This window comes from Aptenodytes forsteri, unplaced genomic scaffold (assembly GCF_000699145.1).
Source record: "Aptenodytes forsteri isolate BGI_AS27 unplaced genomic scaffold, ASM69914v1 Scaffold237, whole genome shotgun sequence".
Taxonomy (NCBI): Eukaryota; Metazoa; Chordata; class Aves; order Sphenisciformes; family Spheniscidae; genus Aptenodytes; species Aptenodytes forsteri.
In genome coordinates this window covers 985,163-1,004,893 of record NW_008794451.1, presented here as the reverse complement: position 1 = coordinate 1,004,893, position 19,731 = coordinate 985,163, and the positions used below count along the sequence as shown (strand labels likewise).

The window sequence follows — 19,731 nt, the reverse complement described above, 5'->3', positions numbered from 1 at the left end:
AAAAGCCAGACACCCCCATTTTCCTCCCTCCTGAGTGCTCGCTGCTTCCTGCATGTCATACTCCACACGGCTGTTTTCCTACACCAGAAGAATCTGAGTCCTTAGAAGACTAAACAGCCCAGCGCTCTACATCTCAAAAGCTTTTGTTAAGTGACAAACTGAAGAAAAAGAAAAGGAAAAAAAAGAAAAAAGTATTGTCTTTTGATTATTTTGGATTTGAATTCACCCTTTTAACTTTTTTTTTGGTCTTTCTTAACTAAAATTTCAACTGCAAAATGTTGTTTGCAATGCCAAAATAGAACTTCCTGGATCACACGACTGAAATTAAAGCATTTTAAAAATGTTAGCACTTTTTGTCTCCTACATATTTGGAAGTGGGGAAATCTGCTGAAGCCAACACTGATATACTGAACTCTTTGAATTCACCCTTTTAACTTTTTTTTTGGTCTTTCTTAACTAAAATTTCAACTGCAAAATGTTGTTTGCAATGCCAAAATAGAACTTCCTGGATCACACGACTGAAATTAAAGCATTTTAAAAATGTTAGCACTTTTTGTCTCCTACATATTTGGAAGTGGGGAAATCTGCTGAAGCCAACACTGATATACTGAACTTCTACAGTGAACTCTGATTTTGATTCTGTAAGAATGACAGCAAAGAAAGGCTTACGGAATGGTTTTTGGCCAATTCCGCTCTATGTGCACATGTAAGTAATAAATCTAATTTTCCATTTTGAAAGCAGTTATTTGTGAATTCATTTGCTATCCAGAATTGTTCAAATGTTCTCTGTGAATGTATTTCAGTCTGTGGATCGCTCATGAACTATTCATTGCTTGTATAACCGTACATATTGATTGCTATAGACAGATAGACAGATTAAGTGCTGAATATGCAGCTTAAGTTACATTGTACTGTTTCTTTTCCCAAGCAGGACAATTTAATCTCTAAAAGTTGTTCTCACCTAAAATGAGCGTTGCTTGAAAGTGATGCTTAAGAGACCCAAAATGCGCTTTCTGTGATAAAACAGAAAATAAATCCCATACAAGACGAAAAAATAAAATCCACCAGAGCAGTGGAAGACTTTTGAACCAGGCGGTTAAATACACCCATGCAAAAATAGGCCTTGCCCCCTGCACGCCGTCGGGCAAACTGGTCATAAGCAACTTCCCAACCCATATGCAAACAGGCCTATTCTTCCTGCCAAACTCCCCTCACAAAGAGCAAAACCACAAACAATTCCACCCAGACGCACTCAAGCACCGCAAGATGTGCCTAATGGTTTGGCAATGATGAGGTGACCCAGGTGGAGGTGGCAGGAGGAGGAGAAAAAAAGGTTTCAATGGAATAAACCAAGTCTTTAAAAACACAGAGGGGCAGGATGCAGCTGAAGGTTCAGCAGGCAGTGTCTATACATCCTCGCAGATTTATCTCTCTCCTTCCTATCACTTCCCTATTCGCTCTATTTATTTTTTGCTGTTTTTCCCTTTCAGCACAATGCTTATAAAAGAAATAAATTTACTAAGACCTGATGTGTTGTTTTCTACAAAGCAAAATTTTTGGCAAAGTAAAATGTTTTATAGCTTCCTGAAAGCAAAATCATCTTTATAATGAAGGATTTCCCTGACATTGCACAAACAAATAGGAAAAGAAAGCCTGCAGGCAAGGGTTTATTTATAATAACTCTTCCCTTGATTTTTAAAAATAGAGGACAAAAAGTCCTCTACTTTGATGCCAACCAGCTGAGCTAACAATATTGCAGGTACCTATTGTTCCAGGCACGGCAATTTTTTGGATACTGGAAGAGGGTGGTGAAAAATCCCCAGCACGTTGCATGCAGCGGCCCTACCTTACTCTAACCAGGATATGCCCAGAGGCAAAAGCAGCACAGGCTGTAGCGCGGGGCTGAGGGAGGAACTCAGCTTTAGACCCGATACAATTTGTGACATTCATTTTCTTTAGATGGAGAAAATTCTTAACCACAGCGAGATGGTCAAACTCCATTTTTGGGCCTTTAACAAAGATAGACTGTGAAAGTGAGCAGTTGTATTACTGTTATTTTTCACAGAGAGCCTTCTCTACAAATCCTACTGCCCGGAAGAGTTTTCCTGAATACTTTCATCTCACTCCTGCTTTCTGTGTTTTCACATCTGATCTTAAAACATCTCTTTTCTCCCTTGCATACGCTTCTTCTATCCTCTCTCCGATTATCCATTATTTAACTTTGTCAAATACGTTTAAGCGTTGTTAAATGTTTATGTTATTTCATACCACTACCGAATGGTTGCAGAAGGGGGGCCTGGGGACCCTCTAGTCCAACACCCTTGCTCAAAGCAGGGTCGACTAGAGCAGGTTGCTCAGGGCTCTGTCCGGTTGGACACAGATTTTCTAAGCTCCCTCCTGGCTTTCTGTTTCTGGAACAGATATATTGCTTACTCAGTGGTAAGCAACTAAGCCACCAGGTTTCCTGCACTTGCATTTAGTCCACCTTTTTGCAAATGGTGCTTTGCTACTCGTCTCCATGCTAGTGTTTCACATGTTGTTCTAGCTCAACAAAGGGACATTCAGTTTTTCCTTTGGTGATCCTGAAAAGGAGCAGACAACATAACTAACGGCTTCAAAGACAAGCATCCTGGGAACCACCCATCTCTGGTATTGATTATGAAATAATGTACGTTCATGCATGCTCGAGGAATGTATGAGAACGGTCAAACTTCATAAAAGAATTAATAAATATACTCTGCAGATACAAAGCCCATATATTTTTTGACAGCATAGACAAAGAAAAAAATAGCAAATATACAATACTGGTTCAAAATAACACAGCGATGTGCTCAAAATTCATACTCAATAGCGTCTTAGCGAAGTGCAATTTATATCAGTTGGGATCCAGCCCTCTATTCTTTAAATGTGGCATGTACATTTCAGTCCTGGAAAAATATAAAAGAAACTGTCCACACTGGGGAGATTACAGTAAAGAAAAAATAGATTTAAATAAAAGAAAACTTATTGTGAACCAGAGAGGAAAAGTCACTTTTTAAGAGGGATTTTAGTGAGAAGAAGATGGCAGCTTGACTGCCACATATGGGAAAACGCTGCACAGGTAAGTGTAAAAGTAGAGCAGGAGCGAAGCATCAAGGCTGGCGCAGTGGTCCAGGAAGAAAATACTGGAAGAATCATGACGCGAGAGCTGTCTTTGCTCTCAAGGCAGGCACAGAAAATTAGAAGTTAGTCCTGCAATAATTGTGAATTACCCCGAATATAACTATTATATTATTAAATCCCATTCACTGATCAAAAAGAAATGAATGGTAACTGAGGCATAGACGAGAACAGCAGCCTATATTGCTTCTGCACAAGATCATAAAGTCACTGTTGGACAAAAGTGAGGGCTATTACATTCCCCAAACTAAATAAATCACCAAGATCATTTTGCAGACGTTTTTACGTCATTCATGGAATAACAAAAAAGGTTGAATCCTGAAAAAATGTTGTGGATAGCAGACAGTTGCGTGAATTGGGCTGATTCTGTTTGGATCTCTAATGACTTGCAAAGAACGGTTCTAGGAAGACTGACTGTATTTTCTAACAGGTTCTACTACAACTACCCTTAGTTAGGCTTTGACTGGTCATGTTTATAGAAACTAACCTGTCGCAGCTGCAGGCAATAATTTCTGAGATGAACCTATGCTTCATACAGTGGGAGGAATATGTTAAGAGGCAGGACATATTTAGGCAACTAATGATGGAAAGTTTCCAGCATAAGAGCAGCCAAGAAGCTTCTGTAAATAACTCCCAGTTTTGAACATAAGGCATTTCTGCTGGAGAGTCCTTGAGTCTGGATCTCATGCTTCACTTGACCATGTGCCAGAGCTTGCAAGGATTGGAGTTTCAGGGCACATATCAGGCCCATCTGTTTGCTTAGCCTTTTGCCTGGAGTAGGTTGGGATACAAGCAGCGTGCCGTTCAAACAGTGCGTTCTGCAAGTAGTCGGGATGGTGTTTTTGAGTTTCAGTCTCTGACGTGGTCTTGGGTTGGCTGAGAAATCCTATGGAATAGTTTTATTTTGCTAAAGGCTGACTGCATTATTTATAGATCCTGGTGCTGAGATAGTTGGCACTTTTGGAAACGGCTACCTAGTCCTGTAACTAAAATGCAAATGGATAGATGGTATCAAGGTATTTATTTAAAATTTAATGTGTACTCAGTTCAGACACTCTGGTCAGAGGAAGGTTGCCTGCCTTAGAATCTCACAGTAGAGAGAGAAAATAAGGTAGTGTGTAAGGGTGTTCTTCATTTGCTGTTGGAAGTTTCCAGAATACAGGGCTGTGAATTGAACGCGCGTGCACACAGGCGCACAAAGGCATCCATATGTGCACATACCTGCCCCTATAAACATCAGGGTAACACAATCCTTCTCCAAACAACTTCTTTAAAAAACAAACTCTCTTCCAGCCACTAAAACTTCTACCAGGTCCAAACACTGGTGAAGTAAATTGCCAAATTACAGCACTCGGCACCACAGCAACCAGATTTTACAAGGGCTGCACATCCAAATAAATGCCCCTGGGCAACCCATTCATCTAACAGCTGGAAAGGTGACACTTGACATTTGGAAACTTTCCTGTGAAGATTGCTGTAAGGCTTTCCCATTAGCTTCCTGGTGAGACTGTAAGGTCGAATAAGCTGCCTTGAAAACTGCAAAGGGTAACGAAAATGCTCTAATATCACAAGCCTGCTTGATTTAAAATTCTAATTCTCGAGCCATGACTATTCAGATTTTTTCCGAAGTATTCAATACATTCCAGAAGGGGAAATAAAGCAAGCTTTGAGGAGGAAGCAACACGAGAAAGGAGGGTTTTTAAGTGATGCATGTATTTCTAGAGGTTAAAGAGGAAGGAGACAAAAAGGAGGAGATGCCCCCCTCCCCCCCCATCACAGTTACCCAAATTCACTGTGCGCTGAGAAATGAAGCAAGCGGGTCAGGGATTAAAGATGTTTCACACTCAACATTTTCATAGGGTCTAAGAAGGCAGGACACAAACAGTGCTTTAGAACAAGTGAGAAAAAATATGCACAGATACTAACAACAAGCTTTCAGTTGAAGTATTTTTAGGAAGTGAAATCAGACCCCAACAGCATGAAATTGCACAAACATGCAATCAGAGAGGCTTTGAGCAGATGGATGGGGGAGAAAGACATCGAGCTGTTACAGTCCCAACTTCAGTTGTTCAAATCTCTTTTTGTGGGAGAATGAATCATGTATCATGTTTCTAAAAAGTTCCTTGCACTATGAACACGCTCTTTGTCAGCTGGTTCTCCACACACGGGCTGTGTCTCCTGTCTCTGCAGGTTCCTCTGCAGCTCCTCCAGACTTCGTGCTCTTTCTTTTACTAGAAAAATTAGGGCAGAGGACACACAAGGAGCACCGAAAGGGAACATGCGGTTACCAGGTTTTTCAAGTCTGTACCCCTTAAACTCACGTTGCTCAGGTAAATTCTCCTTTGCATCATTTTCCTCCGCGCATTCTTGTGTCCAGTTTATCAGCCTCATCAGAGGAAACTTTGGTTCCGGTGTAGATAATCTGAGTGCTCTGTAAACTGTTAGTACACTTCCACCCTAAAAATACTAAAATTGTCTTCCCCAGGTAACAACATTGGCAATATTTAATTTTTACTTTATGCACTATTGAGAGATTTTACTTTTTAATACTGATGGGCTTGCTTCTTTTCCCCAGTTACCCAATTAGGACTTCTACTTGCACTGTGTATTGTGCAGGAAGGCTTGCTACCCTTGAGTGGAATTCAGAGCTGGGGCCAGGAAAATGTTGCTTGGATTTTAGAGTTAAGATAATGTGAGAAAGCTGGGTTCAACTACCCAAACTTAACTGTGTGATCCAAGTTGAATGAATCTATAATGTTCAAATCACCAGATAATCTAGGTATTAGTTCCTCAAAACTTCTATTTTTAATCTAAAACACAATGAAATGATTTTAATAATCACAATAGAAGTATCTAAAGGCAGCTAGAAATAGGAAAGAGAAAAATACTTTTGAAAAATCACCTGTAGGTATCTGTGCATGTACCAGGAAGCTTGTTTTCCATCATTTACCGATTCCACTGTAGTGTTAGCAAGACCACCAATGTCACCCCCTGCAAAAACCCAGGGTTCACTTGTTTGCATAGTTTCCGGATCCACTTCGGGAAGACCCCATCTGTTAAACTTGATAGGTGCCATGGCCTCTCTGACTGTAATTAAAGTGAACGGCAAGTACGTTAATAGAAGAAACAAAACCCCATTGCTAAAATCTGTCAAATATACACTGATAACAATTAGAAAAGCAGTTCCAAGTCCTAGTTCTTTCACTTACTTAAACGTAAATTTACAGTAGGAATGAAAGGCCCTTTTATAGACGTGCACGTTTTGGTTGAGCTAGTGGAGGTACGTCATTACGAACGGGACTCCGACAGAAGACCAACATGCATTATACAGAACAGCAGTTTGGTAGTATCAGAAAAGTAACCAGCTCCTGCGTGCCTGCAAAGCCAGACTTGCGTACAAGATAAATGTACACACGTGTCACAAGAAGCGACTGACTCGACGCAGGCTCAAGAAATAATTGGCGCTAATGTTCTTCTGGTCACTCCCTGAGGAAACACTGCATATCCCAGAAGCTGGGATTCACCAAGTCACTCTCACTGGCACTATTCATCTCCCGGGGGGGAAAGTCCAGCACTTCTGAAAATCCTATTAATGAACAATATTAACAAAGGAAAAATAAATTTTCTCCCTTTCCCTCCACCCATACTGTGTACTGCACTTACCATATCAACGTGCTTTTCTCCTGAATAACCCACCATATACTCTCTTATGCAACTTAACATGCAGCATATGATTCTTGAGGTTTAAAATGAAAAAAGAATGTTTATGATACAATTTCTAGAAATTAATTTAGATCTCCAGAATTGACTTCCCACATTTATTAACCCTCACAACAGAAATGATACTCTGCTACTTTTTGACAGGACATTATTAAACGTGACTGAAAATTTTCAGATGGAACATTTTCCCACCAGGAAATGTTACGCTATCAAAGCTTTGGCTTTGACAAAGTGTGTTGGTTTGAAAGAAATTTAAGTCTGAAAAAGATATATTTCAATAAAGTCAAGACCCTCCTGACTTAATACTTAAACTCAGAACATCCTGAAAGTAAGGCTCACTTTGAAACTTGTTACGTATATTAAGACTAAAACCTTAAAAACACAATCAAAATGAAATGCTTACGTGAAGACAATATCTTTTGTATCTTTTTCACTGCAACTTCTGTTGTTTTTTTAGAGCATGCATTAAGATATCTTAATTTTTTCCATGTTAATAAACAGCATATATAGGCATTCTGCACATGAACCATTATTGTTCTTAAAAATAATGTAGATGTGAAAATAAAAAGATTACTTTTATACTGCATGGCATTATAGAAATGGCATTAAGTACACATAAATGCTCAGAAAAAAAAAATCTTGCTCTATATTAACATGCTTTTTAGTATGCATTTTAAATTTATTTTATTATAATCGCAAAGACACTTCAAAGTAGCTTTGTGAAAATCACTTTTTCAATAAATATTTTTAGCAAATGTTGACGGCATACATCAAAATGAGGGGGGGTTTATATAGCTTTGTCTACGGGAACTGAAGATTCTACAATAAAAAGCAGCTTAAAATTGCAATGTCCCTCAGGGACATACCACTAGCAGATGCAGATTGCCAAGGTCAATTAAACTGATGTAGTTGTGCTGTCATATATGTAAAAGAGAAACCTGCCAGTTTAAGACAAGCACATTTCTCCAATAGGAGGCCAAAGTCACAGCACTGCCCTGGCGCACGCCTGAGCGTACAGCAAGCTTCGAACGCATCACATCATCGTGATGGAATTTTCTTCCCAGGCTCTGTATCTCCCTTCCCCTCCAAATCAGATATTAGAAGTGTATTTCAAAGTGGGGGCTGTGTATCAACCGGGGCAAAATAATCAAACAGGAAGCAAGGCACAAACGTTGTCACCTACTTGTCCCACCTACGCTCTCTTCCTCACCCTTGGCGTACGCGAATATCCAGAGGACTCAAATCCAAAGTATATTTTTGCAACTGGTTCAGAAGCCAGAATCACAGAAGACAGTTTTAAGCTGAAACACTGTAGCAGGTTTTCATACCAGAAGTATTTAATCTATCTTCAAGACCTATTGCTTGCACAATCCCTCCCACCCCACGTATACTTGTGGCTTTACTTGGCAAAAACAATATTTGCGCTGTAACAGAATCAAAAACTTATGAAATGGTTTCCTTTAAAAACATTTAAATTACTGAAGGATCACACGAAACGCAGCCTTCAGACTGAGACATTTTTCAGTCTGGAAAATGAGTATTTTGGTTTGTTGTTTGGGTTTGGGGTTTTTTTTTTTGTTTCTTTTTTTTAAAAAAGGAAAGTGCTGATAATGGCTGATAGCAGTTTTATTAAGAAGGCTTCAGTAATATTTACAAATCAATACATTAACTTTCGCTTTCTGTCTCAGGCTGTCTGTACTTCAAGAAAGCTTTTGATCATCTTATATTCATCATATACAGGATAACTTATTGCATGCAGTGGTACCATCTCAGCGTGTGGTCTAGACAGTTCTCGCAAGCTAAATACGTACAGGCTTGTAAAGACATGTTTGGAAAAAACCCAGAGGAAAACTTGGTGCTGCAGGATTTGGTATCGGGGGTTTAATAGATGACTTTTGTTTCTCCGAGACAGGACTGAACCACAGTAAAGGTTCGTATGGGCAACATGCTATTGGAGAGGTAGTTTTTCAGAGGAAATGATGTAAAAGTCTGGAAGCTGACTACTTATTTCATCTTGTGGAAAAATAGGGTATTACCTCTGTTATCCTGGGTCTATTACCTTTCTCAAATCTATCTTTGGATTGTTCTGTGCTAAAGTAGCCGCCTGGACATAATCATACCAAAAGCTTTTGACTGGGGATTTGTCTGCCTGATCAGTATTTTTAAAATCGGGAAAGAACATCTCCCTGGTGGCAAGGTTGACATGGTATCCAGCAGCTATTTCCTTCTGCCTGTTTTGTGATCTCCAAGATTTAGGTTAAGTAAAAATAAGGGCATGATTTAGAAGCATCTTATATAAGAGTTCCTAACGTCCTCACAATTTGGATCTGGTACCTGGGGCAACTGTGAGGCTGAAGGGACCACCTCCTAGACCACCTGCAGAAAGAGGGGGAGAACGTCCGTCTTCACAAGGGAAGTCCCTTCTCTGCCCCTGCAAGGGGTGAGAGAGAGTCTAAGAGCCAAACCTGAGCTCGAAAGGAGGTGACCCCAACTGTCGGTTCTCTGAATTGCTGTTTTGACACTGAACAATAAGCAAACTAGATACCTAATGTTTTTGTTGGTGCATGATTTGGGACGGGGGTAAAGAAAAGAGTGTCCTTTAAATCCCTGCACCCTCACACCCTTTAAAGTTTAAAACTAACATAGCTTTTCTCTTGAAAATTCAAAGTACAATCCTGTGGCTGTGCTGCCTTCTCCTCCATATCCTGGTGAGATATTATATATAATTTGAAAAGATCCTTCTGGATGAAAGACAACATACAATTGAATTATTCTGATGCTATCAAGTGATGCTAACACAAATAACACCAAACAAAAGGACAGTTCTGGATGTATATTCCAAATTTGCTATATTCACAGAGCAAACAAACACAAATGGAAAAGCAGCAGCAAATTATAGCACTTGCAAAAACAATATTAAAATATAAGTGAATACAGAAAAAATATTTTAATTAACAAAACAAATCAAATGGAAAAGATGCCTCAAATAAAGCTTTAAAAGTGAGTCTGCGTGTGTTTGACTGCCATGACTAATTATGTATCCATGTAATGTGTGTTCAATTTGGGCTTATTTAAATAGCAGAAATGCTCATTAGCTGCAGTATATCTGTGAAGCTTCAATAAACAGTTTAATGGTTTTTATGTTTAACCAATTTCATAAGTTCCTGTAATTTTAGCTTTAGTAGCTCATTAATGTTATTTTTGATATCGATCTTACAGACTTCCTTTACAGTGAATAGTAGCATTACTTCAGAAAAATACAAATATACTGTAACTTTCCTAATCTCAAATATAAAACTATAGCTGTCACACGCACCAACAGACTGATTAACTGCTGACACTGCCCAGCCTAAGTGCCCAGCAAATAAAGGCACAACCCCGCTTCCCACAGCCTCTGCCCCACCAGCGTACTGAACCAGAATTAAAGGGTGGTTTGACTGGATAAAGCTGGGTCCAGGTATGCCAGGAGAGGCTCCTGCTGCGAGCCGGTACTGACTTTGTTTTCTGCCTGTCAGCAGCAAGCAAATGTGTCCTGATGCCTACCGGGTGAAAGAGCAGAATTCCTGCTCGAAGTTAACAGGGCTTTAGAAGTCATCATGAAGCCACTTTTGGATATTGGAAATCGGTAATCATTTCAGGGTGTGGAACTGCTGCACTCAGACTCATTCAGTAAACCTATTTGTGGAGAAAAATCCTATTCCAAATGACTCAGCAGGAAAACTCCTACATATTTCACTAGGAATCTTTTGAATCTATATAAATTTCAGGTTTATATAACAATTTTTTTAAAAGGCCGGTGACTAAAAGCCTATTCTGTGGGTGCGAGGCAGATGCTGTGCTACTAGGGAGACACCAGGTCACCCCCGTGGGCATTCCCAGCTGGGGCATCACAGCCACCTCTCTTCCTCCCTCCTAGTCTTTCATTAGATAGTCAAGGCTTCGATGCTTTGAGGCTGACGTTACCTAGTTGTCTGACCAGGCTGTATGAAGAAACTCAACGCTCCCTGCAGGTTCGCTGGCTTCTGGACCATCTGAAGTTCCCTATTTGTACAACAGAAAACTAAAATCTTTTTCACTTATGAGCTCAGAGCTCTGCAAGCTTTTTGCCTTCTGTCCTAGCAAACGCTTCTCAATCTATAGAAATAAATATCAAGTAGGAGTGGGTTAAATAAGAAAATTGTAAGCTACTTGGGCAAATTTATCTCTGCTGTATGTTGAACTATACTGGGGGGTCAGCAGTTATACTCCAGTAAGCCTTCCGGGGTTTGCTGCTGCAGTTTCCAAGCAAGATGGCAGTCGTCCTAAAAGTAAAAGCAAAACATCTGAAAGTCGTGACTGATTCCCAGAAATGTGAAATAAAATTTTGCCCTTCAGTTACCATGCAATAGCTAGCTACTACCAAAAATTTAATAAAACATATCTTTGCTCACAAATAGCCTACTATTTCTGGGGGTTTTTGCAAAGGCGGTATTTGGAGTTTGCTCGGATATTTTTTGCATCCCCCTTTTTTGTCTCTCCAGGAAAATAAAATAGACGTTATCATGCTAAGATTCAGTGCTCTGGAAGATGGGAATACTTCCTCTTTACTGCTGCCTGCTAAACAGAGTGTTGAACTAAACTTAGGTTGCCAGTTCCCTATCCTGCCTTAGTCCCCTGTCCCGCACCACATTTTGTAGTGCATTTTGAACAAGTGTACTGTTTTCCATAATTTCTCCACGGTTCTCCTCAGAAAGTCCAGGTTCTCCTCGGAAATCCAGAACAAGGATGTTTGTTCCACTGCAAAATTTTGCAGTCTAAAAATACTGTTCCCTTTTGCTTATCAGAACAAAATAGATAAGAACATGCTTATTCAAAGTTTAGACTTTAAAACCAACTGGACTGGTGTTAAGCAGGATGTTGAGGCTGTACGCAGTGCTAGGGAGTACACAGAATTATATTTGTATATATTGAGTAGTTGCAATTTGGAATGGCGACAGGGATATTTCAGTAACTCACTAATACGTCGTAGACCTCCAAAAGAACAAACCAAGCAGAAGAGCAGGAACGTGAGGAAAGGTACAAAATTCTCTCACAGCTCTTTGTTTATGTGGGTCAGTTATGATGGCTTGAAGGCTCTGGTAAGCTATGCAATTAAAAAAAAAAAAGCAGCTTGTGCTTGCAGAATTGGGATTTTTTTCAACAAGAAGCAAAACATTTTTCTTACTTCATCTGCAACAGTTTGATTTGAACACTAACACTTTGTTGTTTGTTTTTTTTTTACTGGTTTCAGTAAAGTGGTAATGCTCTTAAAATAGTCTAGATGGCAACTCTCCTGTTTTGTCTATTAGCAACTTCCTGAGCATAAAATGGACTTAGGAGCCCATTTTTTTAAATTAATGACGCATTTATATGATTCCCAATGGGAGGATGAATACTTACTAGAACTGTTGCTTAAAAACACAATCAGCATTTCAACAAAACAAAAAAGACTGAATGCCTACTGTGACCACATGGAATCTCAGTTGCAAATTTAATAGTTACTGTGCGAGGCTAAGAAACATCTTATTGAAGATAATAGCCTCGAAAAAGCTTTCTAACCTATGAGCTATTTCTGCTCAGAAGAGCAGTCACCCACATGCTTATGTCTTGTTAAACAAAACTTTAAAACATGAGCATCAAGGCTGCCCTGAACACTTTGCCGAACTGGGGCTACGTCTGATTTTAATCCCTCTGGTTTTCATAGTATTTTATTTATTCTTACACCAGTAGCATCAGCATTTAACAGTATTAATAACAAATAGGACAGATCCTGCTAGCTTAGCCCATACCAATACTGCATTTGCAGTTCCCTGAGGTGCCTTATGAATTAGGTCAATTGATAGAGCTCTTTGTATGAGCAACAATTAACACGGTTATTCAACCTGCATCTGAGTCATCCAGTCATAGAATAATTCAGACTAGAATGGCCCTCTGGAGGTCACCTAGTCCATCCCCTTCTTCAAAGTTAGATCAAGTTCCAAGTCACATCAGTTTGCTCATGGCATTGTGCGTTTTTGAGTACCTCCAGTATTTTCATCACCATCTTTTGATGGAGAATCCCTGAACATCTTCATCTCTTGAATACAAAAATGCGTTTCCTTTAAAAAAAAAATAACACCAAGAATATAAGATGCTTTTGGTGTTTGTTTTTTGTTTGTTTGTTTGGTTGGTTTTTTTCATTTCTTTTTGTTATGTATTCTGAGGTAGCCTGGAGATTTGGTTGTAATCCAGCTCAATGGTGAAAAGCAAATTTGACTTTCATTAAGACAGCTTAGTCAAAAAATAAAGACTTAAAAGCAACTGAAATGGTATGCTCAAAATAAACACTTTATTCCCTCAAGTCTTAGTTTCTTTTCACTTTCACAACATTCAAAACAAATGCCTTGCATTTTTCCTTGTAATTTGATTGCTATTCTAATAGCAGTTTCACCAAAAATACAGTGTGAAACTGAGGTGTATTGCTCACCCCCAAGGTAAATGACTCTTCTTTCATGATCAGCTCACTGCATGACTTTGTTCCCCTCCCATTTTATGTTCCTATTTAAAAACCTCACAACAAGTAATTTAGACAGTGAACGCGTACGAGGAGGTACAAGACTGGCACAGTATTATGGCTAAACAACACAGTAAGTTCAACCTTTTAGCTGAAGCAGTTTTTAATTTGGGAGAAAACAGAATCACTCCTTTATCAGAGGGTCTATGAATCACAACAAAACATACTGATTGCATAGGCTAATATTTGATTTACCACATGAGGCTCTAGAAATCCTTCCCAAAAACCTAAACAGAGGGTTTTAAAACCAACAACAAAACTTTCCAAAATTCTCAGTCAAGTCAACTCCACCAACGGAGTAGCTCACGAATCTCTTAAAGATTAAAAAAAAAAAATAATAATCTTAATCTTCTTCCTCCTGCTTCCTGGGGGTTAGACTGAGCCCCAAAACATGACCAACACAGATGCCAGACTCTTTACACAGCAATACATCTCCATGTGGAATGGGAGTCTGTTCTCCCAGAGAGACGTAAACTGCACCTCCTGTGCCCTTTAGAGCAGGAGGCAACTGGAGGGCAGGAGGCAGCCCTGAGTAATTAGCACCGCACATAGCTGGGTGCCGTTGCTCTCTAGATAACAGCCTAGGCTGCATGAACCTATCCCAAAGCAATAGCAACACACACAGGATAGGAACGCTCCTGGAATTAACTTCGCATGTTCCTCAGGGAACCCGGCTGATCCTTCTTTTTTACTGTAGGAGAGAGTTTAGACTCTTCTCATGGCCGTATGATGGTTTAACTTTATATACAATTGGAGTGGCGAACAGGAAGCACTGAGTAGCTCATTCAGATTACAGACAACTCTGCCAGCGGCTATATTCTAAAATTCTTCAATGGGACCCATAATTTATCTTCATTAACTGATGTTTTGTCTTCCTATGAAGTCAGTACACTTTTTGGATGATTTTACCGATAACTCTAGAAAATCTTACTATCAGAAAACTCATTTCTTTAACTTCATTTAAAACAGTGTTATCTATAAGGCATACACAGAAAATGCAGATGTGAGCAGTCATACATTTTATGTGCCTGAGATATGTCCACAAATGCTACTAGACTCTGCTTGGATTATTTTAGATTTACAATTTTTCTTGATTGAAAAGATTCACAAAACCACATTATGCTAAGAAATTTTGAAATTCCCTTTGCACTGGCAGAACCAGCATTACCAAATTTTCTGGTGACGTGCACTCCGAGGCATTTGCCAAGTCCTCTGTCAGAGCATTTATACCCAAAGGACCATGCCAACAAGTCATGGGGTAATTGGCTGGCATGACCATGCCCTGGAGAGGTAGGCACATTGATCACTAAGGCTTTCAGAACCTGCTAACCTTGATGAGCGTCTCCAAGCTGAAGATCTATTCATTTTATCAATCTCTCTTCCGCTGAGTCAGTGTTTGGTTTTTTTTTTTTTTTTTACTTTCGAGGCACATTTGATGTATGTGCCTGAACTCTTTAAATCTAACCTCGTGTCAGAGGAGAACATTCTGAGCTCTGGTCAGTTCCCATGTTCTTAGTTGTACTCATGTTCTTCAGCTCTCTTTCTGCTACATCCAGACAATTCGTTCAGTCTCTGAAATGTCATCTACGTGACAATTGCTGTATCTTTACTATGAAACTATGTAATTGTTAATTTTTAAGACCGAAGCTTGTAAAGTACAACTAAATAATGAGACAAGCTGAGACAAGCACAGGTGAATTTAACAAATACTGTATATATGAGAGAAGCCACAGTTCTCTTGCGTATGCACAAGAAATGAGTGATACCCAGACCAGCTGAACCAGAATAATGAATCTGTCTTAATTCTTGCTTAATTGAATAGGTAAAAAAAAGGTTTCAGAGATCAGATCAGTTCATTTTAAAGTTGTAGTATAATGAGTTTCTCTAAAGTTAATTAGTGAGACCAGAAGAAATCCTCAAGGGTATTCTTTGAGATCTCATTTGCACTGAGAGGAAAGCAAGACACATACTGAGCAACTGTACCTCTAATCTGAGTTCCTGCTCTATACAGTGATATACAGAAAACTGTTTTGCTATCAGACCCTCAAGTTTTCTTCTAAGAGGTATACCTAAAGGGCAAAGAAATTCCTGTGAAGAGGACCAGCAGTCACAAGCCGCGCAACCTCCACAAGACTCATTTCACAAAACTGTCGAAGGACAGGAAAGGGCTGCAGCTAAAATAACAGTCATCATTTACAGAATGCGTTAGTCAGGGTTACCTTTACTGTCGCTTAAAATGGAGCCAAAGGCACTGATCACCACATCAGCTTTCAGACGGACAACCTGATCCTCATCTTCTTTCCAGTTTCCGTTATCGTCTTGTTCAGTTCGAACAAACTCCATAGCAACAATTTGTCCACCTCTGAGTACAACTTTCCGAGGGGAGAGGAAAGGCAGAAATTCACACTTCTCTTCTTTTGCAAGTTCCATCTGTAGAGTAGAAGCAATAAAATATATAACTTGAACATCGTTGTGTTTTTATGAAAAAAAAAAACAACATAAAACATTTTTTGACTCAAGATGCTACCACGCATTCTTCTGTAGTAGAAGTCACCTGTGTACGGTATACAGACAGTCATCTTACTACCACCTTCAGAGCCTCCCGTGCTATTAAATCAAGCAGTTCTAGACAGTGGCACTAGATAAATTTGCAATGCAAATATTTCTCCAATATATTTTCTTAATGTTCCCTGTTACTTTGAATATGTATAACTCCTTTGAGGGCAAAAGAGTTACCTTATGTAACTATCTGCGTCTTTTAAGAAGAGGCCTAATATTAATTAAAGTACATGCCCTGATTTGTGTTTACTATGGTTTTAAGATGTTATTAAATGCTGACTACCATGTGCAAACAATAGTTTTCTGAGTGACGATCCAGACTTAAGATCTTCTGAATCTCTGCTGTGGTAAAACTGCTGAAGTCAAACAGCATTTTGCCTTAGCAAAGTCTTCAGGATTTGATTGTCTATGTTCACACAACAAAACTTTTTTGAACATGTACTATCCAACCTGACATCACTGTAGCATGGCCATTACTAGCTGAAGCTACTTTTATTTTAATTTTTTTCAGGGCCACTGCATGATTGGATGAGTGCAAACATTGACAACTTTAGGAATTTACCCAGGCTGCTAACAAAGATTTTGGTTCAGAGCGACAGCTGATTCTTGATTGGTAAGAATCTGAATAGCACAGAGTCTGTCTGTGCAATGGCTTCAGTAATCTCATTGTGTCTAGAATTCTTAAATGAAGTGCAACAGAAACAAAAATAAATTAAGCATCAAGAGACCCTCTATTACTTTTTTTTGTACCTCCATTCCCCTTCTGTCAGATCTACCAAACTACCATAAATCTCATGATAAAGATGCATTAGATGTCCTGATATCCTCAAGTACGCAAAAGTGTAAAGTGTGTACCAAATAAATGATAATGGAAAAAGATCACCAAAATAAGAAAACCTAACTTGAAAAAACCCTCCAGTAGTACAGATACATCGAGGAAGCAGTCAGTTTCAAAATGTGCAAATGGCAAAGTGCAAAGCCAAACTAAAACCCAAATTGAACGCCGAAATCTGTGATGAATGACATTGCTCTATTGCCATTGGCAGTGATTCAAAACCAAAATCACTGTAATTTTCTTACAAGACTTTATAGGCTCCCAAGGCAACGTCAAGATCACTGAGATTCATTAGACAGCAGCCAGGAAGTATCATTCTAGGATCTAACCATGGCCTGAAGAGTCACCTACAGTACTCAAATGGCTGTTCGATCTCTGGGGTGCTTCCAAGATTAAAAAATTTACTGTATTTTCTAATTTACAAGAAATTCTACCCCCTGTATGCAAATGCATCTCTCTGACTTTACAGGAAACAGGTACAACTGAGGAAAATTATTTATACAGAGACTATATAAAGTGAGCCTCAGATCTTTAATAAACATTGATACATTTTAAGAGCATTTTTATACACAAAACCTTTAGTAGATGTCTTTTAAGTACCTAAAGCACACTTTCAGGCCCTGTAGAAATAACAACCAATATTCCTTCTCATAAATGCTGTTATTCAATTTTACCTCTTCTGGGACGGCCCTGATATTGGTGAATCCCTTCCTGAAGACCACAAACACGCGACGAGCTCCACAGCGTAAAGCAGATGTTGCACAGTCAAAAGCAGTGTCTCCTGCCCCAAGTACAATCACGGTTCCATGTATTGATGGCAATGGAGAGTGACAGGCACACATCCCTGGAAGATGAAAGGAAACCCCCGTTTTCAAGTGGAGAAACCATTTCTGCATGACAGCTCAAAAAGTACTTGTACTCAAAGCAGTGTAAAATTGCATCTTACAGTTTCCAAGCATGGAGTGTCACTATCAAATTATTCTGCTTCACTGAAAGACAGTTTTATTCCCATTTTTAAGATACGCTCATATACATAATTTCATAGTCAGTACTCTAAGCAGCTGCACCTTTCTATCTGGAAAGAATTCAAATGACAACACGTTTGTAGGACTGTGGGTCCTGTCAGGTTGAAATTAGCATTGTAAGATCTTTTTATTCAAAAAGTAAGTTTCTCTCTTACCAGATTCATCATCCTCCCAGTTAAAAAAAAAACAACACCTTTTAACAGATTATAAAGAACAATACTTGGTATTTTTCAAAAGACGGCCAGTTGTTGACAGTTTTGTGGAATAGTTTCTCAAAGTTAGTCCCCTCAGTCGGTTTTCTACAAGGCACTGACACTGTTCTGGCTATGACATGGTCCTCAGAGGCTATTCTCTAAGGCACCTGAACATGAGGCAGAAAGAATATTATTATTAGAGTAATTCCTAGATCTTCCACTGGGAGAAAATGCTTAATCTACAGTGGTTTTCTACAAATGATTTGCAAAAAGTTACATGGAGAGAATGACGACATTATGTGTTCGTCATCTCCAGCTTGTAGTTGATGATTCAATTATACAAGAAGTACTTGAGTAAAACTGAACTGTGTGTGTTCCTTGTATGAGACTGCACTTTACCACAAGTTTAAACACAACTAACTGTTGATTAGGTAAATTACTGCAACTTAAAAAAGAATGCCATAAACAATATGAAGCTATATTCTCAATGAGCCTGTGATAATTCCAGTCAGGAGGCGCTAAGCTGGCCATTGAATCATTGCACTGTAACTTGAGTATCCTGCTATGGTAGCAGCAGATTTTCACATGCAATTGTAAAGAAACACAAGTATCGTTCAAGGAAACAATGCTTTTAATTTAGACCTATAAATGGAGTGAGAAACAACATCCTAATACACACATTCTCTCTCCATTTGTAAAATGCTTAATGTATGGCAGATGCTATCATTTCCCCCCCTACGTATATGGCAGTGCATTTACTGTTTCCTTAATAGGCTTCTTATTCTAAAATTCTACCTAAACTTTTCTCATTTATTTTTAACGAACTTAATCCTTCACAAAAATTGTACATTGAGCAGTGGAAAAAGCACAAGTGCAGCAGGGAAACGGCAGCTCAGAGTGCCATTATGGGACTAGTCTAGAACGGATCAGTCACAGCAGCCCACTTTGCTCTTGGTAACAAGGCCAATTCCACGGTAAATTCACATCTATGTATTTGCAAGGGGAACCCCTTTTGGAGGAAAGTATATTAACAAGCGGTATTCAGAACGGAATAAGCAGGCAGAATATGTATTTTACTGTGAATAAGTCTATTATGTCTATTATTTAGAGAACTGTCATAGGAAAAAAAGAGGCTAGAGCAGGATATAGGACGTGTATATTTTATTTTAAAATTCCACGCTTTAGAGAGCAAGAGGTGGCTACAGCTACAGACAGACACTGGGAAAATTAAGAGACCATGTTAATTAACAGACAACACCAAAGAGCTATCTATTACTGTCAGTCAGAAAAGGTTAGTTCTTCAAAGTTCATCCTTTTTTTCACTGTAGACTTAATATAAAAAAATGTCATTACATATCCTGGCAAATCAAGAGTGCTGCTTTGCAACATTTTAAAAGATGCAGATCACAGTATATAGATCTTCATACAGGCAGGCAACTTACAGTACACGAGCGCTACGTGTCCAGACAGAAATTCTATAAAGTATTTTTAGCCAAATTATTACAAGAGGGGATTGTTTAGCATGATTTATTTTTCCTTTGTTAATCTACAAATGTTTTGCAGTGCAGATTCTCAATCTGTTTCATTTTTAAACATCTCTTTCTTCAAAAAAAAAAAACGACCAACAACCCCCCCTTTTTCCCCACCCCCTTTAACCCACCTTTGGGC

At 39.0% G+C, this 19,731-nt stretch overlaps 1 protein-coding gene across 1 annotated transcript in view; it reads right to left on the bottom strand.

Moving 5' to 3' along the window:
• DPYD (dihydropyrimidine dehydrogenase) overlaps positions 1-19,731 on the bottom strand; it is a 387,751-nt gene that overhangs the window by 188,154 nt on the left and 179,866 nt on the right. The window contains exons 12-14 of the mRNA XM_009290477.2: positions 17,519-17,688; positions 15,670-15,880; positions 6,062-6,246 (exon numbers count right to left, since the gene is read on the bottom strand). Of these exons, the coding sequence (XP_009288752.1) occupies positions 6,062-6,246; positions 15,670-15,880; positions 17,519-17,688 (566 nt within the window). The remainder of the gene's footprint in view (positions 1-6,061; positions 6,247-15,669; positions 15,881-17,518; positions 17,689-19,731) is intronic.